Source organism: Quercus suber, unplaced genomic scaffold (assembly GCF_002906115.3).
Source record: "Quercus suber isolate HL8 unplaced genomic scaffold, Cork oak 2.0 scaffold_516, whole genome shotgun sequence".
Classification (NCBI taxonomy): Eukaryota; Viridiplantae; Streptophyta; class Magnoliopsida; order Fagales; family Fagaceae; genus Quercus; species Quercus suber.
This window is the reverse complement of record NW_027069965.1, coordinates 96,208-120,850: the sequence shown is the minus strand read 5'-3', so window position 1 is coordinate 120,850 and position 24,643 is coordinate 96,208. Positions and strand designations below refer to the sequence as shown.

At 41.0% G+C, this 24,643-nt stretch overlaps 1 protein-coding gene across 1 annotated transcript; it reads right to left on the bottom strand.

Annotated features, from left to right (window-relative positions):
* Window positions 1–220: 220 nt before the first annotated feature.
* LOC111995184 (glutamate receptor 2.1) lies at window positions 221–22,689 on the bottom strand. Its single transcript, XM_065763607.1, has 6 exons — window positions 22,386–22,689; window positions 3,010–4,346; window positions 2,448–2,760; window positions 1,166–1,572; window positions 795–1,074; window positions 221–576 (listed from the first exon to the last, which is right to left on the bottom strand). Exons 1-6 carry the CDS (start codon window positions 22,651–22,653, stop codon window positions 221–223), a joined length of 2,961 nt encoding a protein of 986 aa, XP_065619679.1. The 5' UTR covers window positions 22,654–22,689.
* Window positions 22,690–24,643: the final 1,954 nt, after the last annotated feature.

Genomic DNA, 24,643 nt, shown 5'->3' with positions numbered 1-24,643 from the left:
CAATACAAATTCACAAATGTCAAATACATAAGTTTCATAAGTAAAAATTGAATTAGGCTTATGAATTGAGTTACATAATCAACTGAACAAGGCTTGTGAACAAGCTTCCGCTTAGCAAATTTACATATGGATGCCTTCAGTTTTCTACCTCTTTACTGCCTTTAATTGAGTGTATGCTACGAGTTACTATGTTACTGTCAAATAAGACATAAAATGCATATTAACAATTTTCATGAGCTATTTCTATGGTTATTATTCCCTCTTGATTTGGGTAGCTATTTAGCTCGATAACTGGTGCTAATTGAGATGCTTGACCGTTTGGACTAAGATCGCCATACTCTCTAGGAGGCGTTCCAAAAGCTCCCAAGCAATCACAGGGGGGTTCAGTGTGGGTTGAATAGGCTGATGGACTGGGTGTGTACTTTCTGTTTGGTGAGGCTTCACTTGCACCTATAACTTGAACACTATCAATGCTAGTTTCGTCTTGCAGTGCCGTGTTTCTAAAAGTATGGGATTTGAGGTCTTTTTTGTCAAAGATTCCTAAGGTGTGATGAATTCTTCTCAATATTGAGCCTTCTGAATGAAAATGGATCAAGATTTGTTGTCTTTCCTTGTAAAGGAACATAGACATGGAGATGATGAGAGATAGTAAGGAAGCAACCCAGGCAATGAGAAATAGGCCCCAAAAGCTAGCAAGGCTAAGACTTGTAGAAGAAACTTGGTTGTTGGAGTTTGTACAATTGTTTTGATTCCCTAGCCATGCATTCTCTGATGAATTCTTCTCAATATTGAGCCTTCTGAATGAAAATGGATCAAGATTTGTTGTCTTTCCTTGTAAAGGAACATAGACATGGAGATGATGAGAGATAGTAAGGAAGCAACCCCGGCAATGAGAAATAGGCCCCAAAAGCTAGCAAGGCTAAGACTTGTAGAAGAAACTTGGTTGTTGGAGTTTGTACAATTGTTTTGATTCCCTAGCCATGCATTCTCAATCTCTTTCATTTTCTTTCCTTCTATTACATTTAAGATTGCCCTTGACACATCAGATACTAAGGGGGAACCTATTGGGAAGACCTGCATATGATAAAAAAAATTCAATATGAGAAACTATACCCTTACTTAAGTGTGCGCACATACAAATGAGAGAGAGAGAGAGAGAGCTTACAAAGCCAAACCCATCAGTTTTATAAATTGACTCAACCATGGTATACTTGGAGCAATATTGTCCTAGAAAAAGCTTCATGTAAGGAGTTTCAATAATAGCACCGGCTATACCACCATTTGCACTTCCTTTTGACAACAATTGATCACATTCTTCTGGGGTATCATATATTATAAGTTTATTTTCATCAAGCTTCATTTCTTTTAAGATTCCCAAAACAAAAGACCCTCCTTGGTAGCCAACATGCTCCCCATTCTTAATAAGTTGGTTGATATCAGTAACAGTTGGTTGCAGCTGTTGAACTGTTAAGAGTGATGTCAAACTTGCAGTGTAACTTTGAGTGAGTATCAACACCACGAAAACCCATATGATCACCACAAACCTTGCCAAGTTGCTTACCACTCTCTCCCCTGTAAATTAAGGTGAAAGATTTCTAAAAAAAAACTTAATTGCATCATAAATAACAAATTAATGCAATGTTTAAGATATGCAACTCATCCAAATATATTATCACTTTTTTGACTCATAATAATGGATAATAATGAATCTTAGAAATAATATGGACAAAGTTTTTCTTCAATGGACTCGATGAAGGAGATCGTGGTGATTCAAATGACCATATTCTTGTACTTCTGTAGTTAACTTATTAAATTATTTACACAAGTCATCATATAATTCTCAATAATTTATGTAACTAAATGTACATGCGAATACTCATTTGAATCGTCACAAAGTATGTCAGAGGAACTTTTCTCCTAGTTTTGTGGAAAATCCTATTTGTAGTAATATAGGTCACAAATAGTGAACTTCCAGTCCATGACGCAATAATTTTGAGTTTTTTCTTGTTGGTTTTGGAACCCCACATTGTTAAGAACAATAGAGAGGAGGAAGTAAATTATGTTTGTAGTAATATTGGTTACAAACTGTTAAGTCCATTCCATGATTTGATAAGTATAAAAGTTTCTTTACTAGTTTTGGAATCATATCAATTAGAACAATAATAAAAAAAATGCATTAATCCTGTGAAGAGTTGTTAGCATCACATTGATAAGAAAAGAAATAAGAAAGCATAGTAGACTAGTCCCTATAAAAAGTGATATTGAATCTAGTATTGTATGTGTAAGATAGAAGACAAGACTATAACTTAAGTCTTGTATGCTAATTTGAGAGCACTAGAAGGATTAAGTTAAGCACTTATTTCTGTGTATCGTGTATGGTGGTGTTCGTTTTTGTGAAATAAGTTTCTAGAGGTATAATGAAGCAAATGTGAAGGGTTGGAACTTACGTTGTGCAAAAACCAGGGTTGAGAAGGAGTACCATAAGCTTGTTCCAATTTGATGTGAGGGAGGCCCACGGAAATCTTCATTTATTCGGTGCTCAAGAACCCAAACTATAAAGCCAATGAAGACAAAGAAACACCCACTTGTTATCCAAAGGTCCCAGCTTAAAGGCTTCAAGAAAATCCATGCATTTTTACTCCCATTGTCCCTGATTGGCACTATTAATGCTACTCCGGATTCAGTGTATGGCAATGTAAAGTCGACAAAGTTAGACCTGTTTGCTGTGATTGTTGGATCTCCTCCCACAGCATCGAAATTCTGTCCAAGTAAAATATTTGCTTAGATTAAAAGGGGCAATTAAAATAAAACAAAAACAATAAAGAATAAAATTTATATGGGAGATACTTTTATTATTCATTATAGCATGTTATATTTACTCTGTTAGAGAATTTGTAGTTAATTTCTTTTTGAATAGTATAAACATTCCTATATTTAATACTCTGTTGATTGAGCTTTCAAATGTAATACTAGCTGTTAAAAAATAGAAGGACGAAGGTTTTTACTGACCCCAAGGTATACTTGGTAGACCAAATCATTATAACTACCAGCGCTTCCACCACTTGAATTTGCAAACGGAATGAACTCATAGTTAACAGCATATGGTAATGTTTCCATGACAGCATTGAAGACGTCTATGCTGTACCCTGTGACCTGTGTTCTGTTATTGTTAGCATCATGTGTCACCTTAACAAATTCACTAAAACCATTCTTCACTGGAACTCCTATTCTCAACTTTTTCCCATTTGTTGGAACCTCCCAACCTTTTGGGACGGAACTTGAATCGCCTGGCCATATGATAGGTCCTACATTTTTCTTGGAGGTAGAATATGTGCTTGTGTTTCGTGAATTCAATTCCCTTCTGAGTCCATTTTCTGGCGTCCAAAATGCAATCCCTCTTTCTCCATTACCATTCACATTGATTATTTTGAAAGTTGATGATTCTAATTGTCCATTAACAAGACTGAAATCTCCAGCTAGGCCTGTAAATCTAGTACCCAATAATGCTTCACGAAGTATTGGACCATTTTGAGAGACTCCAATGGCTTCAAGATCAGTTAAGTTTCTTGAAGCAGTTGTTTGTTCAATGTAAAAATTTGTAGTCCCAACCTTCTCAACTGCCCTGGCTAGTGCTGAAGCAGTATCATAAGCCCATAGTCCTAACACATTCAATTCAGCATTCAAAATGGTTGGATTGTCATGTTGGAATTTGCTTTTCCATCGAACTCTAAAATTTTCAAGTTCTTTTGTTTCTGAAACATAAGTTTTTACACCCAACACCCCTTGCATTGAGTCAAGGACTGATCGTTCTAACGAACTTAGAGAGTTGGTTATCCCATTGGTTGTTATCCAAATATAACCTTCACTCATCATCCCAATCTCTTTTGCTTTGTTGAAAAGCCGAGAACCGATATTGGTTGACATGTGCACTATGAAGACTCTAGTTTGCATTGTCATCAACTTGTAAAGTTCTTCAACAATTTGGTCATCTGTGGCTGATGGAGAAATGATACTCCGATAGGGTACACGGGCACCAACATTTTGCAAGGCATCAACCAAGTAGGGTATTATACCTTCCCCGAATGAATTGTCTACATAGATTGGCACTGCCTCTCTCCATCCAAAGACTTGAACAATTGCACTTATAGCTTTCACTTGAGATGAATCATTTTGAGCTGCTCGAAAAAAGTATGGACTATGAAGGGAAGTAAGAGAAGGACTTGTTGCTGAGAATGATACAATGGGCACCTGAGCTTTCTCACCGAGATCAATCATAAAGTTGGCTTGCATAGAGTTTTGTGGACCTATGATTGCTTGCACTTCCATGTTTTTAATCAGGTCTAGAGCTGTGTTTCAAAAACAAAGAGAAATTTGTATTATTCACCGGTCAAACTCAAAATTATCAGAAGCTTTAAAAACGAAGGTAGAATTTCATAATCAGCAATGGAAAACTTTAGCAATTAAACAATTAACGTGACTTTGTAAAACCTAATACTCTGTATGCAGAACGCCAATTGTTGGCACTCACTTTGGTAAGTCTCACAAGAACCTGGCGTGGAGTACAACAACAATAACAAACAAATGGATTGAAGCATGTGATATCACATAATATTTCAAATAAATTGTATGGGTGCGTTTTGTGTGGTCTTACGTTGAGTCCAATATCAAACAAGTAGTAGCTCGGTTGATCTAAGATACATATACAGTTAAATGAAACTCCAATTATGAGTATCGTATTAATGTCAACACATTATGGATCACCTTGTAAAGAATTTTGAAATTGAGGAATCAAAGCTTCAGAGAAAACTATCTGTGATTCTCATTAATTTGTTATAAAAGGAGCAAAGTATAATTGGGAAAAAAAAAAACTGATTCTTTAACTAACGACTACTTAACTAATTTAACTATACATCCCACTAACTAATGGAATAATACACTGATTACACGTGTCTCACTAAATTGTTTCTTTGATATATCAGTTCTGACCTAACGACTTGTAGCAAAGACATGTACAAACTATAAACTGCAGGTCGTATAACACTTGAGCCTTCATGGGAGCACAATACACACTTATGATTATAATTGATTTAACCATTGTGTCAATAGTCAACTTACATCACCGCACACCCTTGGTACGATGGTCACTCTATAAGTATAAGTGTTTGTGGAGTGTGAGGGATAAAGGCCGGGGTTCAAGTCTCTAAGAGGGAGTTTCACACATATATACACTTACATTAGACTAGAGTAGAATTTTTATCTTCTATAAAAAAAATGGTCAACTTACTCTTTTTTTTTTTTTTTTTTTAACAAGATAAACCTTCGTTAAAAATACTTAAAGAATATTAAATAAGTATATAAAGATAATATATCTTACTAAAATAAATCTTGAGTTCGGGTGGTGGTAATGTGTAAGTTATAATTTTTTAGATGGATGGTTCAACCAGTCAATTTTCTTAAATTGAAAAAAGAAAGAAAGAAAGAATTGATTTTCATTGGTTTAATTCTAAATTCAATACAATAAAAATGCTAACCAAAAAATTAGTTATTTTTAATAGACCAAAAAACTATTTGGTTCACGGTTTTTTATAAATCTGAGATTCTTCTCTGAGGAACAAAATTGAGGTGGGATAAACATAAATCATAACCTCTCCCCATTATTCTCTTTCCAATAGAAAACAATAAAGGAAATAAAAAAGAAAAAGATACTACATCAATAATATATTAGAGTGTAGTACAAATCCTGTGTTACAATGAATCATAACATGTATATATATAGTAGGCTAAACCCTAGACTAATAGACTTGTAGTACAAGTAGGAGACTTGGCTTGCACACAAAGTAGAATTAGGCTTGGGCCTATGCTAATGGGCTAATATATTTCTAACAAATGTCAACACGTTATGGATAACCTTGTAAAGAATTTTGAAATTGTGGAATCAAAGCTTCAGAGAAAACTATCTGTGATTCTCATTAATTTGTTATAAAAGGAGCAGAGTATAATTGGGGGAAAAAAAAACTGATTCTTTAACTAACGACTACTTAACTAATTTAACTATGCATCCCACTAACTAATGGAATAATACACTGATTACACGTGTCTCACTAAATTGTTTCTTTGATATATCAGTTCTGACCTAACGACTTGTAGCAAAGACATGTACAAACTATAAACTGCAGGTCGTATAACACTTGAGCCTTCATGGGAGCACAATACACACTTATGATTATAATTGATTTAACCATTGTGTCAATAGTCAACTTACACCACCGCACACCCTTGGTACGATGGTCACTCTATAAGTATAAGTGCTTGTGGAGTGTGAGGGATAAAGGCCAGGGTTCAAGTCTCTAAGAGGGAGCTTCACACATATATTCACTTAGATTAGGCTAGAGTAGAATTTTTATCTTATATAAAAAAAAATGGTCAACTTACTCTTTTTTTTTTAACAAGATAAACCTTCGTTAAAAATATTTAAAGAATATTAAATAAGTATATAAAGATAATATATCTTACTAAAATAAATATTGAGTTCGGGTGGTGGTAATGTGTAAGTTATAATTTTTTAGATGGATGGTTCAACCAGTCAATTTTCTTAAATTGAAAAAAGAAAGAAAGAAAGAATTGATTTTCATTGGTTTAATTCTAAATTCAATACAATAAAAATGCTAACCAAAAAATTAGTTATTTTTAATAGACCAAAAAACTATTTGGTTCACGGTTTTTTATAAATCTGAGATTCTTCTCTGAGGAACAAAATTGAGGTGGGATAAACATAAATCATAACCTCTCCCCATTATTCTCTTTCCAATAGAAAACAATAAAGGAAATAAAAAAGAAAAAGAGAGAATATGAAAAGTTAAAATTAAAAATTTTGTACACTCAGATCAAGCTATGTATTTTTTGAAACCGCATTAATAATTATAATGGTTTTGGGTAAGATTTCCAAAAAATAAATAAAAAAATAATAAATAAAGCTATGTATTGTGCCCACATAAATAATGCTTATAGGTTTCTCTCAAAATTATAATAATAATAATGCTTATAGGTTCTTCTAAAAAATAATAATAATGCTTATAGGTAAGGTATTCACAAATAATAATTATAGTGATAGGTAAGGTATTACGGACAAAATGGGCTTTTGCCCTTTTTGGGCAAATTAATTAGCTTTATACTCTCTTTCCTAAACTAAGTAGGGAAATGCTCCTCTTTTAAAACTCGATTTATGATAAATCAAGTTAGGCCCTATAGTAGCGTTTTTAAGAGCCTATAGTGGCATTTTTTAAGACTTATAGTGATGTTTTTTTAACTCGACTTCAATGAAATCGAGCTATAGGTAAAAAAATTTTTCCTATAACTCGATTTCATTGAATTCGAGTTAAAAAAGTCACTATAGATCTTAAAAACGTCACTATAAGCTCATTAAAACGCCACTGTAGGACTTCAGAATTTTTTTTTTCCTTAAGTCAGTTTATCATAAATCGAGTTTTAAAATATGGGCATTTCCCTACTTAGTTTTGGGGGAGGGGGTATAAAGCCAATTAATTTGCCCAAAAATGGCAAAAGCCCATTTTGTCCAAGGTCTTACACTATCAAAGACTTTCCGGTTAAATAGAATCACCATCCATATAAAGATAAGGTGGTGGCAGTCATGTTAGGTTCAAATTTGATAAATTGAAAATGAAAATTAAAGTTAAATTATAAAGCATACCCTGTAACTTTAATATGCTTTTAATTTAGTCTTTTAAGTTTTATTTAATTTTTGTTCATTAAGACTAATTCAAATCTAAAACTAAAGTAGGAAATTAAAATATTGCATTGAATAATAATTTTTTGAAAAAAGGTTGAGAAAGTGTTCTCAGTTGTTAAGAAAAAAAATCAGAGATTATGACCATATTTGAGCAGAAAGCAAGCCACAATGGCCAAGTATAGTGGAGCCATAAAATTTTATTTGGGAGCCATGGCTAACCACCATAATTAGATGTAAAATATATATATATATATATATATATATAAATGAACTGAATCCAATTACTCTAGTCTAAAAGAATAAATATAACAATTCTATGAGATAATTATTGTAAAAATAAAGTTTATTTATAATAAAAAAGTAACCATATTGAACTATGATATATTGCTTTTCTAAAAATTTTCACAATGTATAATCTTATTGTTAGAATAATATTTTTCATATAATATATAGGTGGTTATACTAAATAGAAGAAGTAAAATGCACCCATATCCCTCTAACTGTGACAATTTTCTATTTCATTATTATAATCATGTGACTTAGAATTGATTCTATCATACCAGTTCCATCTATTACTTTTGGAATATTATTGGAATTCACTTACATTATTATTCTTTATATTTTTAATAACTTAAAGAATTCTTCTTATATTTTATGTTTTTATACATAAAATAAATTGTAAAAGAGAATTATATAAATGCATATGTTTCTTAAATCAAATGTCATGCACCGAATGGTTTATGAGCAATGTAAAAATTATTTAGAATTGTCTCTTTAACAATTTACTTACAACAAGTTACACCAAGATTGTGATTATATATAATTTGAATTGTAGAGAAGAGATCAAATAATTGAATACTGAATGGAATCGTAAAAAAGAAATTGTAGGGACCAGATTGGGGCACTTCTTCGGGTTGAGAGAGTGGACCCAAGCCCAGCTTGCCCTTCAATGAATTTATAGAGAGTGGGCTCAAGAACTAGGCCCTAGTAATGGATGCAACTGCCTTGCATGGTTGCATGTGGGTTTAACAACCTAAATGTGAATTGGGGTGCACAATGATGCTCCTCAGACTTGTCTTCCGGAGCTTGGAGTTCTTATTATTTCTTTTAAGATTGATTACAAAGGTTGAGAGAATACAAGTCGCTATAGTACTTCCTGATGTAGATTTTTTGTCCCACTTTCAAGAGAGACTACTTACATTATATACCTCTCTAAACTGATCCTAACCCTACATTCGTTGATCAGCCAGGCCACCACTTGAGAGCCTGTCCCATCAGCCGCATCCCCATTCCTCCTGTGGGTTGCAGCACCCAAGACAGCACTGTTCAGGAGTCCTATCCTCATTAATGCGGCCAGGACATTAGTTGAGGGCATTCAATGTGGAGGTGACAGCTCGCCTTAGACTAGCTCCTTCACCGTGCTCCCATCGCCGACGCGTGGCACTTGCCCCTTTCCTCCTCGGATATTCAATAAGACCCCTCTTTGGTGGAGTGGTGCTCGTGTACTTCTGAGGTCTCGGATGTCCGAGGACGGGGTCGTCCTCGGATATGTTCCTTGGGGGCTGGACACCGCACTTTCATCCTCGGACCCCACATGCATCCTCGGCACGGGCCTCTGGGCCTGGTTTGAGATGGGCCGAGGCTGCCTGATTTTCTGGCCCCACAATAGCTCCTCAAAATCTTGCTGCACGCATCCTCGGGCCTGCTCCGTGCCCAGTCGAGCCTTACCCCCCGTCAGTATTGGGGTCTATTCATCTGCCCAAGGCGCGTTGCTGACGTTTCGGAGCACGTAACGTGCCCTTCATTAAATTCAAGCGGGTCTGTGCTTCCCACGTTCAACAAGGCGTTACCAATCTAACGGTGAAGGTTTGTCTCGCATTTATAGGCGGAAAAACCCGCATGGTTCTTCGATTTGGGGTATAAATACCCATTCGAACTGCTTCTTCCTGTTTCTTATTTGCAATCAAGAATTCTCGCGCGTCCCTCCTGAGTTCAACCACCCTTTCACTTACATCTCCAGCACAAAAAGCCTGTCCGAGGAGCTCCTCCTCTTTCCAATAAGTCGCTCTATCCCTCTCTGAGCTCTCTTCCTCTTTACCCCTTCTTCTCCTTCGTCTATTCTTTCTTAGTTCCTTTAGGTATCAATTGGGATTGGTAGATTTAAGAAATACGTCTACACTGAGAAGGCGATAGAGAAATTCATCGCCGACTATGAGATTCCTAGCAATGTAGGTCTGAGGTACTGTGAGGATGGGGATTGGCTTTTTCAAAGACAAGAGGGCGAAGTGGTGATTCCCATTATCGCCTTCCTCGAAGGGGGGATGAGGATCCCCATGGGGCCGGTGATGAGAGGCTACCTCACGCATTTCCGGCCACCCAGTGCGCAATAAATGTCTTTAGGATTTTGGGCTGTGTGGACGCCCTGAATGAGAAGATGGGGCTAAAGTTGACCTACCATGACGTGAACTGGTGCTACAACCTTCAGCTCCTTAAGGGCAACTCCTATTACCTGAAGACAAGGGATGACAGGGTACGACTCATCCAGTGCCTCCCTGAGTCCAGCAAGGGCCTGAACGAGGATTTCCTTATTGTGTCCGGGGAGTGGCACGATGGCCTTCACTGCCCAACAACGGAGGGAATACCAGGTGGGGCAGTGGGAGTAGGAGGGGGTTCAAGTTCTCTTGTCTTTTTTCTTCTCTCTTTTGTTTGGTTACTAATGTGAAGGTGTTTTCTCCCTGCAGACCCGCACGCCTTTGAGCGCCACTTCCACCTGGTCAACAGGGAGGATTTGCAGAAGGTACTAAGGGCATCAGTTTTTGTAAACAAGGACGACCATCAAGTTAAAGCCGCCCACAAAATCTTGGGGTATACTCCTGTTCAGAAATCATTCCCGGTTCCGAAGCAAGTGATCCAAGCGAACGATCCTCGGCTACAGAAAATTACTATGACCGAGGACGGATTTCTGTTCCCCGAGGAGCCCTCTGATCCAAAAGTTGTCACCTTAGCTGTCCCCTCTTCCTCCCACGTATTCGCCAAGGCTGCAGAGGAGGATCTAGAGCGAGAAGAGGAAGTGTTTGACATTTTTGACCAGCTCAATTAGTCCGAGGACCCTCCCGGGGACTTGGGCGACCCTTGTTTGACCGAAGCAGACCTTCTTGCTTCAGAAGCCTCTCCTTCGCCAACGATGGGTTATAAGAGGAAACCCCACACCAGCCTATTGGACCTGATCGAAGGCCAATCGGGGAAGTCCCAACAAAAACTTCCCCCTCCTCCTCCCAAGACTCAGTTTGTTCAGACTAGGTCGACTTCCGCCCAGCAGAAGCTTCCCCCTCCTCCTCCTCCTCCTTCTCAGACGGGCCTGCCTTCTAGGTCTGTGCCTGCCGACCCTAAGAAGAAAAAGGATAAGGGCAAAAGGCTTATGGAGGATAAGCCAGTGTCCTCGCAGGAGGAGGACAACACTCTGCGGCCGTCCAAGCAGATTAAGATAGGCGGCAAGAGCCAGGACAGGCAGGTCGTCACCACCTCGTTCGAGGCTCAAGCCTGGCTCCCAGCCCCAATGCTCCATGGGGAGCCCTTAAGGGATGACGCCTCCCTCAGAGACTTCAATGAGGGTGAAGGTGTGCATGTGGCCGACACGCTAGAGAGGTACCTGCTGCTCCCGGCGGACATGGCCGAGCTGGACTCTCTGAGGAGCAAGCAGGTCTTCCTCAGCCTTAAGCGATATTTAGAGTTGGGCTTATAGTGCATTGGTTACTCTGGCAGGCTGTCCAGGCTACCTATAGGTTGGAGGCGGCGGCCAATGACCAGGGGAAGGCCTTCGACCTGGAGCGTGAGAGGCGCTTTCAGGCTACCCTAACCCTCAAGACCTCCGAGGCGGACCTCGCTAAGGCCAGGGAGGAGTTGAAGGCGATAACCAGGGCTCGGGATGGCGCAGAGTCGGGTCTTGCTGGTGCCCAGAACCAGGCCAGGGGGACAGACGAGGTGCTTGGGCGAGGCGGAGAAGCAGTTGAGGATCGCGAGGGAGCTGATCGCAGATCTACAAGCTAAGGTGGTTGCGGCCGAGGGGGCCCAAAGGAAGGCAGAGTGGGCCAAAGACGAGGCCCAACGGGTTAAGGCCGAGGCGAATTTTGGCAGGGAGGAGGCCCTGGCTGCCAAGGAGGAAGCCGAGGCTGCAGCCTATGCTGAGGGGGTGGCCGAGATAGAGGCTCTTTATAAAGCTCAAGTTCCGGGGGTATGTAGGCGCTATTGCTCCCAGGTCTGAGCTGAGGCCCTCAAACAAGCTAGGGTGGAGGCCTCGTCCGACTTATGGAAGGCAGAGAGCGTATACTACCCCCCTGCCATCTACGAGGCCGCCCCTGATAGTGCCGAGGCTGGGGAGGTTGTTGAAGAGGTAGGGGCTGCTGAATTAAGGGAAAACCCGAGTGAGGAGGCGCCCCAAGAGGTAGCGGAGGTCCCTTCTGATGCCCAGATCCCCACCACCGAGGAAGCAGCCATTCTCGCTGCACCTCTGCTGGCCATCCCCTTAGGCCAGAGCTCAGAGGACCCAGAGTTTGCCCCTATCTAGCCATCTACGAGGGGTGAGACTGAGCAGAAGTAGTAGATCCCTTGGCGTCTCGGTTCAACCTGCCTTTGCCGTTTACTTGATCTTTTCCTATCTTTTTTTTTTTTTTTTTTTTNCGAGATACATAGTCATGATAGGGTAAGCATTTGAATCCAAAAAGGCTTCTTCATTAATAATAATACCTTTTAAGGTTATTTACATTCCACGGACGAGGTACAGGTTTTTCGTGTAGATCTTCTAAGTAGTATGCACCTATCCCCGCTACTGACGTAATTCGGTAGGACCCCTCCCAGGTAGGTCCCAGCTTTCCCCAAGAAGAGTTCTTAGCAGCTCCTACGACTTTTCTCAGCACCAGGTCCCCCGGTGTTAGTGGTTTGAGCCTCACATTGGTATCATACCCCTACTTGAGCTTTTGTTTGTAATAGGCCAGCTGGATCATCGCTCGTTCCTTTCATTCGTCTACCAGGTCCAGGCTCCTTCCCAGCAGTTCATCATTGCTGCCTGGGGTGAAAGAGCTCGTCCTTAGCGTCGGGAAGCTTGTTTCCAAGGGGATAACCACCTCGGCACCATAAGTCAAGGCGAAAGGTGTTTCCCCCGTTGACCGCCAGGGCGTGGTCCAGTACGTCCAGAGAACGTGGGGTAGCTCCTCTACCCATCTCTCTTTGGCGTCGTCCAGTCTCTTCTTAAGCCCACTGACGATGACCTTGTTGACGGCCTTGGCTTATCCGTTTTCCTAAGGGTAGGCAGGTGTTGAGTATATGTTTGTGATCCCAAGTTCATAACAGTACCTCCTGAAGGCCTTGCTATCAAATTGGAGCCCATTATCCGAGATAAGGGTGTGGGGGACCCCAAATCGTGTCACAATATTCCTTCAAAGGAATTTCTTTACGTCTACATCCCTGATGTTGGCCTGTGGCTTGGCCTCAACCCACTTGGTAAAGTAGTCTGTGGCCACCAACAAATACTTCTTATTCCCTGGTGCTCTGGGGAATGGTCCTACAATGTCCAAGCCCCATTGGGTGAACGGCCATGGACTAGATAAGGGATTAAGGACCCTTCCTGGCTGATGGATATTCGGGGTGAACCTTTGGCACTGGTTACACTTCTTCACATACTCCTGGGCCTCTTGCTGCATCCCCGGCCACCAGTATCCCTGTGTGACGGCTCGGTGAGACAAGGATCTCCCCCCTGTGTGGCTCCCGGAGATTCCCTCGTGCAGCTTTTTGAGCAATAATTCTGCTGCTTCGGGGTGGACGCACAGCAGGTATGGCCTAGAGTAGGAGTGCCTGTATAGTTTGTGATCCTCAAACAACCAGAACTGAGGAGGCTTTCTTCGTACTTTCTCAGCCTCTGACTTATCTTGGGGCAAGATATCATCTTTGAGGAATCTCACAATGGGGTCCATCCAGCTGGGACCCACTCCGACCCTAAGGATGGGGATCGCTTCCTTCGCCACCTCACTCACCCTCTTCAAATGCTCCACAAGTATGATTCGAGGTAGACCATCTGCCGAGGAAGTTGCGAGTATGGCTAATGAATCGGCATGGCTGTTCCCAACCTTGGGGATATGAGATAGACTGAAAAGGTCGAAGTCCGATTGCAAGCGCTTGACCTGGCTCAAGTATTATTGCATTCTCGGATCTCGGGCTTCCATCTCTCCATTTACCTGTCCTACTACCAGTCTCGAGTCTGAGAACATCTCCACCGACTTTCCTCCCATCTTCTGTACCATGGCCATACCTTGCAATAATGCCTCGTACTCGGCCTCGTTGTTTGTGGCTGAGAATCCGAGCCTCAGGGATTTCTCTATGACATGATCTTCAAGGGATACTAAGACTAGTCCTACTCCTGACCCTCTTTGGTTTGCCGCACCATCAACATATACTTTCCAGAATGGTGGCCTCGGGACAGAGACCGCACCAACTGGCCTCTCGTCAGCAATCCTTCCCTCGGTTCCCACTTTTATAGTTGGCTCAGCGAATTCCGCCGTCAAGTCTGACAGAACCTAGCCCTTTATGGCAGTCCGAGGCATGTATTTAATGTTGAAGGCCCCTTGGATGGTATTCCACTTTGCAATTCTTCCCGTGTAGTCGGCGGCTTGAAGTACGGACTTCAAGGGTAGTTGGGTTAAGACGACCACCGTATGAGCCTGGAAGTAATGAGGCAGCTTTCGCGTAGCATGGACCACGGCAAGTATGGCTTTCTCCAAGGGTAAGTACTTGACCTCGGCTTCGTGCAATGACTTGCTAACGTAGTAGACCAGTTTTTGGACGTCACCATCATCTCGTATCAACACTAGGCTCATAGCGTGGTGTGCTACAGCAATGTATGCGTATAGGACCTCGTCGGCCTCCGGTTTAGATATGATGAGTGGCCGGGCCAGGTAATCTTTGAGTTGTTGGAAGGCCGTGGCACATTCTTTGGACCACTCAAATCCCTTCCACTTGTTGATCAATAGATAGAACGGTCTGCATCGGTCGGCCGACTTGGAAATGAATCGATTCAGGGCCGCGATCATTCCAGCAAGCCTTTGGATCTCTTTGGGGTTTCGCGAAGGCCTTAGGTTTTGGATAGCTCTGATTTGGTCGGGGTCAACCTCGATCCTCCGATGGGTGATGATGTAGCCTAGGAACTTGCCAGATCCCACGCCAAACGAGCACTTGGATGCATTTAGTCGCAGCCTATGCTTTCTGAGGACGTCGAATATACAGTCGAGGTCCCATAGATGCTCGGACACACCAATTTGCTCTTCACCACCATATCGTCAACATAGATCTCAATGTTTTTGCCCAACAACGGCTCGAACATTCTCGTCATCATCCTCTGATACGTAGATCCAGCGTTCTTCAGGCCGAATGGCATCACCTTGTAATGGTAGTTCCCGATGGGCATCACGAAGGCCGTCTTCTCCTGATCCTCCAAGGCTAATGGGATTTGGTGATAGCCCTGAAAGGCGTCTAGGAAGCTCATCCGAGGATGGCCTGTGGCTGCATCCACCAGCTAGTCTATTCGTGGCATTGGGAAGGGGTCCTTTGGGCATGCTTTATTCAGGTCCGTGAAGTCCACGCAAACCCTCCATTTCCCACTTTTCTTCTTGACCACCACAGTGTTGGCTAACCACTCAGGGTAGAATACCTCTTTAATAGCCCCCGCGCGCTTAAGTTTATTGACCTCTTCCTTAACTGCCTCGGCGTGCTTCTTTGACGGGCATCGGGGTGGCTGCTTCTTGGGGGTCACCGAAGGGTTGACGTTAAGGCAGTGACAGATGAAGGATGGGTCAATCCCTGGGGCATCGCAGGGGTCCCATGCGAACACGTCAAGGTTACTCTTGAGAAACTCAAGCAACTCCTCCTTCTCTCGGGGAGACAATTGGGTTCCGACCTGAAAGAACCTCTCCTGGTCGTCGTCGATGACCACTTTTTCTAGGCCTTTGAGCCTTGCCTCCTCGGCGGCCGTGTCAGCTGGTGCCACCGAGGTGGTTAACTGCTATAAGTTTTCGGTCATAGTGGCCGAGGGCTCCGTATCTTGCGGACGTGAGGTGGCTGCGACCATACACCGCCTTGCCGTTGACTGGCACCCTCGGATCTCGAGGATTCGGCCTCCAGACAGGAATTTCACTTTCTGGTGCAAGGAAGAGGCGACGCTTCCCAAGGTGTGGAGCCAAGGCCTTCCCACAATGGCAGTGTAGGGGGAGTACGTGTTCATCACTATAAAGTCCACCTCCACTACTTCTGGGCCTGTCTGGATGGGCAGCCTGATCATGCCCTCCGGGTCGGGTGACAGCCTCTTCTGGCCCCTTTGGCTCTGACTGGGACTCCCCGACGGCCACTTGGGCCACGGACAGCACTCGCGAGGGGCGCATGCCTGTTCTTCCTGGCGCAGCCAAGATCACATTAATCGTTCTAGCGAGCTACCCCATGGCGGTGTCCCTCCGTGGCTCCTGGTAGGTCTGGCCCTGCTGGCTGCTGGAATGGTGCAGGAGATGCTTCAGCCTCCCCTCCCGGACTAACTGGTCCAGATAGTTCCAGAGATTCCTGCAATCCTCCGTAGCGTGCCCGTGGTCTTGGTGATATTGGCAGTAGCGGTCCTGATTACGCTTCTCAGGATCCCCCGACATCTTATTCGGCCACTTGAAATACGGTTCGTTCTTGATCTTTTCCAGCACCCTGTGCACCGGTTCTCGAAACACAGCGCCGACAGCCTGGGCGTTTGTCGCCCCAGATTGCCCTATGAAATCTCTTCTCGGGCGGGCGTTGTTATATCGGTCCGACCTGGAATCCCTCCTCTCCTGAGGGATAGCTTTCTCCTTCCTCTTGCCTTATAGCAAGTCTTCCTCCACCCCTTTGTATTTGTCGATCCAGTCCATTAGCTGCCGCACGCTGGTGGCGAGCTTACCAGTTAAGGACTTCCTTAGGCCGCGCCCCATCGGGAGCCGGTTCTTGAACATGTTGATGGTGACATCATCGTACTTGTCGTCCAACTCTTTGTAAATCTCCCAATACTTGTCCGAGTAAGCCTTGATGGTCTCGTCATCGCGCATGGTCAAGGACAGCAACATGCTCATGGGCCGAGGAGGTCTGTTGTTCGTGACAAAACGGGAACCAAAGGCCTAGATCAGCTGTCTGTACGAGTCTACGGAATTCGTCCTCAAGCCGTTGAACCACCTCATTGCCACAAGCCCCAAGCTGGACAGGAAGACTTTGCACATCAGTGCCTCGTTCTTAGAGTGAACGACCATCCTCTGATTGAACTGGCTCACATGCTCCACGGGGTCCGTTTTGCTATTGTAAACGGTGAAGGTTGGCCGCTGGAACCTCCGAGGGAGCACCGCCTCGTCTATGCGACGCGTAAAGGGCGACCTGGAGAGCCGGTCTAACACCCTGCTCATGGCGTCACTTCCCAAGCCCTTAGGGGTGGGGCTGCCACTCCTACACCTCTAATAACGCTCATCCTCGTGGGAGAAAGCTTCACTCAGGGGTGTTGTCGACCTTTGCTTGTAGTCGTCATCACTTTCGTCGTCAGAGGGTAAGTCAAGGCTGGGCTTAGATCGCCTTCGCTGTGCATGGCGCAACTTTCTCTTCAGATCATCTATCTCTCGCTGCATGGCCACCTTATCATCCTACCTCTGGGAGGCGTGACTCTTATCCTCTCGCGGTCGCGTGGCTGGGTAGTTATCGCCTCCCTGGGGCACGCGGCCGCTTCTATGCGTATGGCTTTCGCTAGTTTGCGAGGTGTGCACGCTTCCTTCTCGGAATCGTCCGTTCTCCTCGTTCTAGTCATGCCCCGTGTCGCCATAGTCATTCGGACGTTGGGGTCTAGCTGATTCGTGTCGATGGGAACTCCCTTGGTGAAGGTCTGACCCTACCATGCCTGGCTGTTGTCCTTACTGATGCACGAGTTCTTCCCACAGACGATGCCAATTGTAGGGACCAGATTGGGGGACTTCTTCGAGTTGAGAGAGTGGACCCAAGCCCAGCTTGCCCTTCAATGAATTTATAGAGAGTGGGCTTAAGAACTAGGCCCTAGTAAGGGATGCAACTGCCTTGCATGGTTGCATGTGGGTTTAACAACCTAAACGTAAATTGGTGTGCACAATGATGCTCCTCGGACTTGTCTTCTGGAGCTTGGAGTTCTTATTATTTCTTTTAAGATTGATTACAAAGGTTGAGAGATTACAAGTCGCTACAGTACTTCTTGATGCAGATTTTTTGTCCCACTTTCAAGAGAGACTCCTTACATTATATACCTCTCTAAAATGATCCTAACCCTACATTCGTTGATCAGCCAGGCCACCACTTGAGAGTCTGTCCCATCAGCCGCATTCCCATTCCTCCTGTGGGTTGCAGCACCCAAGACAGCACTATTCATGAGTCCTATCCTCATTAATGCGGCCAAGACATTAGTTGAGGGCATTCAATGTGGAGGTGACAGCTCGCCTTAGACTTGCTCCTTCACCGTGCTCCCATCGCCGATGCATGGCACTTGCCCCTTTCCTCCTCAGATATTCAAAAAGACCCCTCTTTAGTGGAGTGGTGCTCGTGTACTTCTGAGGTCTCGGATGTCCGAGGACGGGGTCGTCCTCGGATATGTTCCTTGGGGGCTGAACACCGCACTTTCATCCTCGGACCCCACATGCATCCTCGGCACGGGCCTCTGGGCCTGGTTTGAGGTGGGCCGAGACTGCCTGATTTTCTGGCCCCACAGAAATCAAAGTTGGGGAAGCATTATTACACGTTGCACGAAAGCAATTACACTCAATTTATAATTTATCTATTATATATATTTGATTTTTTTTAATATTATCACTTAACATATATTTTGAGAGATTAATGAGTTAATTTATTTGATTATAGACAACAATCCTTTTAAGAAGAAAAAAGGAGTATTGTCTATTGATATACTCAAAAAATTAAGAATATAAACACCAAAATAAAAATAAAAATAAAAAAATAATTGATGGGGCCAAATGCTCTTTTTCTTTTTCTTTTTTTTCCTAAAAATTACTTGTAGATATAAGTACATTAATGTATTCAAGCATGTGAAAGGGTGGACTTGGTTAGGTTTGTGCTTATTATTCACCTTGGGCCAAATGCATTCAAGCATGCAACTCACCTTGTGCTAGAACAAGTTTTTCTCTAAATTAGTTTGAAGAGAAAATTTTCAAACTTTACTAGTTATGAATTTTGAAAATCTACCTGTTGGATTGCATGTTTTTATTAAATCCTTTATACTTACAAAATTATAAATAGATCAAAGACCCTTTGTTATGTTATCAATCAAATATTTAATTTTCAAGTTTTTGTGATATAAAATTATGCATAAAAAAAAAATAAAAGTTTATTGATTGAATAGCAAATAATATCCAATTTGAACGAAATTTGACATGTATGTTAAGAACAAAATTACATGAAAACCAATGGCTAAATTTTCAAAATTTAAATCCAATAAAAAGATATAAGAATAGTTTGAAGAGTTTATTTTCTAACTAGTTTGGAGAGAAGTTTTATCCCTTTTTGTCGATCACAACATATGGTGCCACGCCAATGTCCAAAGCCACCCACAACCATTTGCATTCCATACCATTAATTAGTTGTAGACATGGCAAAACAAGTCAGAATTTTCTAATCCAACCCGACCGACCCTAAAAATACCTGACCGGAACTCGATTTTTTTGACCCGAAGAAAAAACAAGTTGACCCGTTACCCGACCCGACCTGACCCAACCCGACCCGACCCGACCCAACCTAATCCGTGACCCAACCCGAACGCAAACCATTTTTTTAAAACTTTTTTTTTTATTGTAAAAAAAAAAAAATTATTGTAAACTTAAGACAATATTGGTTTAATTGTTTATTATAAGCTTTAAGGAAACAATTGATACATTTACGTAACTGCATGTAAATTAATTGAAAGATAAATGGTTAAGCATTCTGTAATGAGTAAAGATTTTTAGATATCCAATAGTAAAGTACATGCCAAGATAATCTAATTACAGTAGAGTTAAAAACATAAATTTAAAATTGTAAACATGTGGGAGAAATATTCACAAGTGTGAAAATAGTGAAGTCAAAGTATCAAATTAACATAAATTATGAATGCTTAGACCTATTTTGTTAACAATTTATGTCCAAAATAAACGGCTTTCAAAATAAATTATGATATTTCCTAGAGTGTGTATTGCTTAACAATGATATAATAGTCATAAAAGAGATCATGTATAAATAAGTAAGCAATCAAACTTTAATATATAACTCAATTGAAATAGAGTGTCAACCACAATTGATAATAGATTATAAAATTAATTTTCAAGATTGTAAATTTCTTATATTTTTTATTCTTTATCAAATGAGTTATCCAATAAGTCATTTGTAATTTTGTTTTATATTTTTGAATGTTGATATTGTGTAGAAATAAAACTTGTGTACTTGTTTTACTTATCTTTGTATTATTTTGTTTTAGATAGCAATGTTAAGATTTGTATAATTTTAAAATTATTGAATAAGTATTAATAAGTTTAACTAAGTTCATTCTTAATATAAGTGGTGAATTTAAAATAATACATTTTACATTAAGTAATTTTTTGCATAACTTTTCAAATGGCAAATACATGTTGTTTTCTTTATAAAAATAAAAAATAAAAAATAAATCCATGTGAAAAATATGGGTCAACCTGACCTGACCCACAACCCGGTTGACCTGAACCTCTTTTTAACCCACTAAAAATAACTCGTTTGACCTGCAATCTGATTAACTTGACCCAACCCGCCTATTTTGCCGTGTCTAGTAGTAAGGTTCTACCGATTCCAATCATCCCTCTTTCTTTTTCTTTTTTTTCTTTTTTTGGGGGTTGGGCTCTTTGGTCTTCAAACCGCCCCATGTGGCCATGTTCATATTTTTGTGCTTTTACGACTTTTTTTATTTTTCTATTTAGGTTACTTTTCATAATGAGTTTTAAGGTTGATTTGGACATTTCGGATGTGGGTTTTTCTGGAATAAACGCTTTTGGACTTTAGTTGGTTTCTGAGAAACTAGTGAACGGGTGAGGAAAAGAGCGACCAAAACATTTTTTCCCCATTGATAGTGATTACTAAGTTTTGGAATATTTGTTAATTATTGCTTGTGTAAATTTTTTTCTTAAAAAAAAAAAATCTCTTTTTTTTGCCTTCTAAATTATTTATTTATTTTTTTAGTAAAAAATAAATATTATTATTTGTCTTCTTTAAAAAAAAAAATATTGAAAGAAGAAAATATTAAAATTAACGGGAATATTGGATTGAACTAGATTGAAGAATTTTACTAAAAACATATCAAAGTTAATTAAAAGACAGAAATGAAAAAGATGAAACTTTGAATAACTAAATTAAAAAAAGTCACATTGTCAAAATAATATTAATAATAATATACAAAAGAAAGAGTCAAAAATCAAATGGACTAATTTGTAATTTAACCTAAAATTAACCAAGCAGGAAAAAAAAAAAAAAAGATTATAATTTACTACCTTGTATATCATATATGTATATATAAAATCAAAGATTATACATATGATATACTACCTTGGTAACGTTATGCTGTTAAAGGCTAAGATCTTAGTTGTGAACACTTCATGCTACATCTAATATGAATTCAAATTGTAAGGGAAACATAAGAGAAATGTTACAATTCAGCCCAAAAAAAAAAGGCAGAAGATTTAGAAATAGAGTATAGGTAGCGTTCCTTAATTACTTTGTTTTTATCTTCAGTAACATGCAACTGAAATGCATTAATTGACTGGTAAGCCATTTTTTCTTTATTAAGTAAGAGAAGGAGATAAGTGTCACAATACAGTTGTCCTTGTCTCATCTAGTTTTAACTTCTCGATCTCCCTAAAAATGATTCTTTCAATGTCCATTTTAAAACTCAATAATACTGTTATAATACTTAATGTTATTATTATTATTATTATTATTATTATTATTATTTCCGTAGTTGTCAGTTTGTCACAGCCTGTATATAGCACAGTTCCTTCAATCCCCATATTTTTATGTTATAAACCAAGTCAAATATTCTCTGCTACGTTGAACAGTACTATTAGGTCAACTTCAAGAACAATCTTCCAATTAGGAATATTTTTGTATAATCCAGTTCTCTTAAAAGAGGTGCTGGATTCCTCTTTTTCTTTTTTTTCTTTTTTTTTTCTTTTTTTTCTTTTTTTTTTTTTAATAATCATTGAAAATTTTCTATTTATCCTATAACCCTTGCTTCTCAAAGAATTGAAAAAAGAAGAATTACAGTAAAGAACTTTATAACTCAATTGGTATTTTTTAAATATTTTTAATGGAAATAATAAAAATTTAAATTCTCTTGATTATTGTAACTATGAATTATATCTAAAAATTAAAAAATAAATAGAAAGAGACAAATGAACAGTTATAAATATCATACTTTCAACTTTCAAGTAGTACTCAATAAAAATACAACCTAAGCTCTTTCCAATTACGAAATTCTCTTATGTTTGTGGTGAGGAAATGTCAGGGAGGTGAGCAGTGAAGGAAAAAAGAGAAACTATCGAAGAGAGAGAGAGAGAGAGAGAGAGAGAACCTGCAGCAGCAGCTCCAACAACATCACTTTTGGAGTCCCTGGAGTTAAGAACCAGCCTAGTTTTGTAGTGAGGATTGGAGGCATAGAAGTCTGAAAGGGCCATGTTGATGCAACTGAACCCCATCTTCCCATTCCATGTATCGAAATTAAGAATGACACCCACATTAACTGGGATTGTCGACGTGTTTTGTGCCTTGGCCAACAAATTTCTTTCAGAAAGAATAATGAAGATGAAAAGAGAAAAAGAAATTCTGGTAAGCATCTTCATGATTATGTTTAAATATCTTGGTGGTTTTAATTTAAGATGCGTGGTCTTAAAAGTCAGAATTAGTAGTATTTATAGGGCATGGTACGTATATAGCGTAAGAAAGGAAATTTTGATAAATAACGAATAATATATTATTATCAACGCTAATGCTACAATATGGTTACCGAAAATTTAGGCCTTCACCAAAAATAAATACATACATAAAACATCAAGTTGCAACTTTTTTTTTGAAAACACATCAAGTTGCAACTTAACAATACTAGTTGACAATTTTGTCATTACCATCGATATATGGCTTCAGTGTCTGATGATGCCGAAAATCTCACCAGTGAGTTGCACGATGCTTGTACGCTCAAAACGACACCTGCACAACAAAAAAGAGAAGACCTAACAGAGAGCACCGGTGTGGTGCCGGCCAAATACCCTCCAAAGGTCAAGTTAGAACTTCTTTCAACTCTAGAGTGCTAGAGAGGGGTTAATTATGCGTACCGTGATTTGTGAGGGTATTGGGGTTTTTATAGTAGTCGAGGATTGACCTTTTTCCTTGGAGTAGAAGTCTTTTCCTTATAGGACTCCTCATTAGCGTAGATTGCGGGATCCTTTCCTTATAGGACTCTGATACTGGGCGTGGAATACAAGCAACTTCCCTATTACCCATGCGTGGTGACCAAGTCATGATTTTCATAGAACCGTCGGCCTTGAAACCATCAGCTTGCATTCTCCCCTTCAGCCAAGTTGGCGTCAGCTTCTTGCTACACTGAGTAGCCCAGGAGCTTCGAATTGCCGTCAGTTAGACCTGGAGCCTTCAGCCCATCGGTTTGTCTTGCTCCCGTCAGCATGCCTTCTTTCGTTACGTTAGCCCATAACGTCCGTCGTGACTGACCCGTCAGCCAAAGCAGGAGCTGACGGGTTAAGCTCATGGTACCTGCTATTATTCTTCCATATCAGTTGCCCCCTACTCCATATCTCCGTCGGCTGTACCTGACGGGTTATGGAGTTTTCATTCGTCACTACCTGTCACTTTGACCAGGAGAGAGAAAATAATTACAGCTGACACCCCAGTATTAAATGCTAGGACACGTGGCGTGCTCGGATTGGTTCCGTGTCTGAATGTGGGCGTCGCTTCGTCTTCCGTGCGTTTTCTTATATATATATATATGTGGCCCACCTCTCCCTATTTTCACTATTTCACTCACTGATTCTTGGAGAGCACATCTGTCGCCTATATTCTGTCAATTCTACCAACATTCCTGTCGTCACTTCTTCAACCGTTACTCTCTGAAAACTTGTAAGTTTCCTTTCTTTCCTCGCATACTTTCAATTATCTTCTTTAAAGTGAGGTCGTCAACCTAGGTGCTTAGTTTACACCCGTCACTTGTAGGTAGATGTCGAGTGACGCGTCGAGTGACCAGTTGTCGGTCCGCGAAGGAGCGAGCTACGACGAGGTGTTTGGTTCAGGCTCAGGTAGTGAGTCTGAGAGTTCCTCCTGGTCGTCAGAGAGGGAGACGTCAGCCCATGTTCCCGTCGAGGAAGTAGGGAGTCAGGGAAACGGCGGCAAGGAGGAGGAAGTAGGCGAAGAGGGTGAGGTTGGATTAGGAGAGGGGAACAGTGACGGGGATGAAGGCGACGAGGAGTCTTGTGAAGGGGATTCTGAAGGTCCTGGAGGTAGTCGTCCCTTCATCCTTCCCAAGGACTGGGCTATGAATAAATTCCTTCCAAAAATGACACTTAAAATTTTCAACGAATTACGTACCCGTTTCCAAATCCCTGACCATATTCCTATCCGTCTACCTATGGAGGGTGAGAAATGCTATACGGGAAGAACTGCAGACGTTGGCATGTATGATGCCATGTTTGCTGTCGGGTTGAGACTGCCTCTGACGGCTTTACACCGTCAGCTGGCTGATTTTCTTGGTATATCCGTCAGTCAGATTGCTCCAAACTCGTGGAGAATTTTTATTAGTGCTGAGGTGCTGTGGGGTCGTCTAAG

What these genes read in the sequence shown, in the direction of transcription:
- LOC111995184 (XM_065763607.1), bottom strand. Translation starts at nt 22,653, where the DNA reads ATGAAGATGCTTACCAGAATTTCTTTTTCTCTTTTCATCTTCATTATT. An exon ending in TGTTGGAGCTGCTGCTGCAG is followed by an intron (nt 4,347 to 22,385) that starts GTTCTCTCTCTC and finishes TTTGAAACACAG; the next exon opens with CTCTAGACCTGATTAAAAAC. An exon ending in GATCCATTTTCATTCAGAAG is followed by an intron (nt 577 to 794) that starts GCTCAATATTGA and finishes ATTTTCATTCAG; the next exon opens with AAGGCTCAATATTGAGAAGA.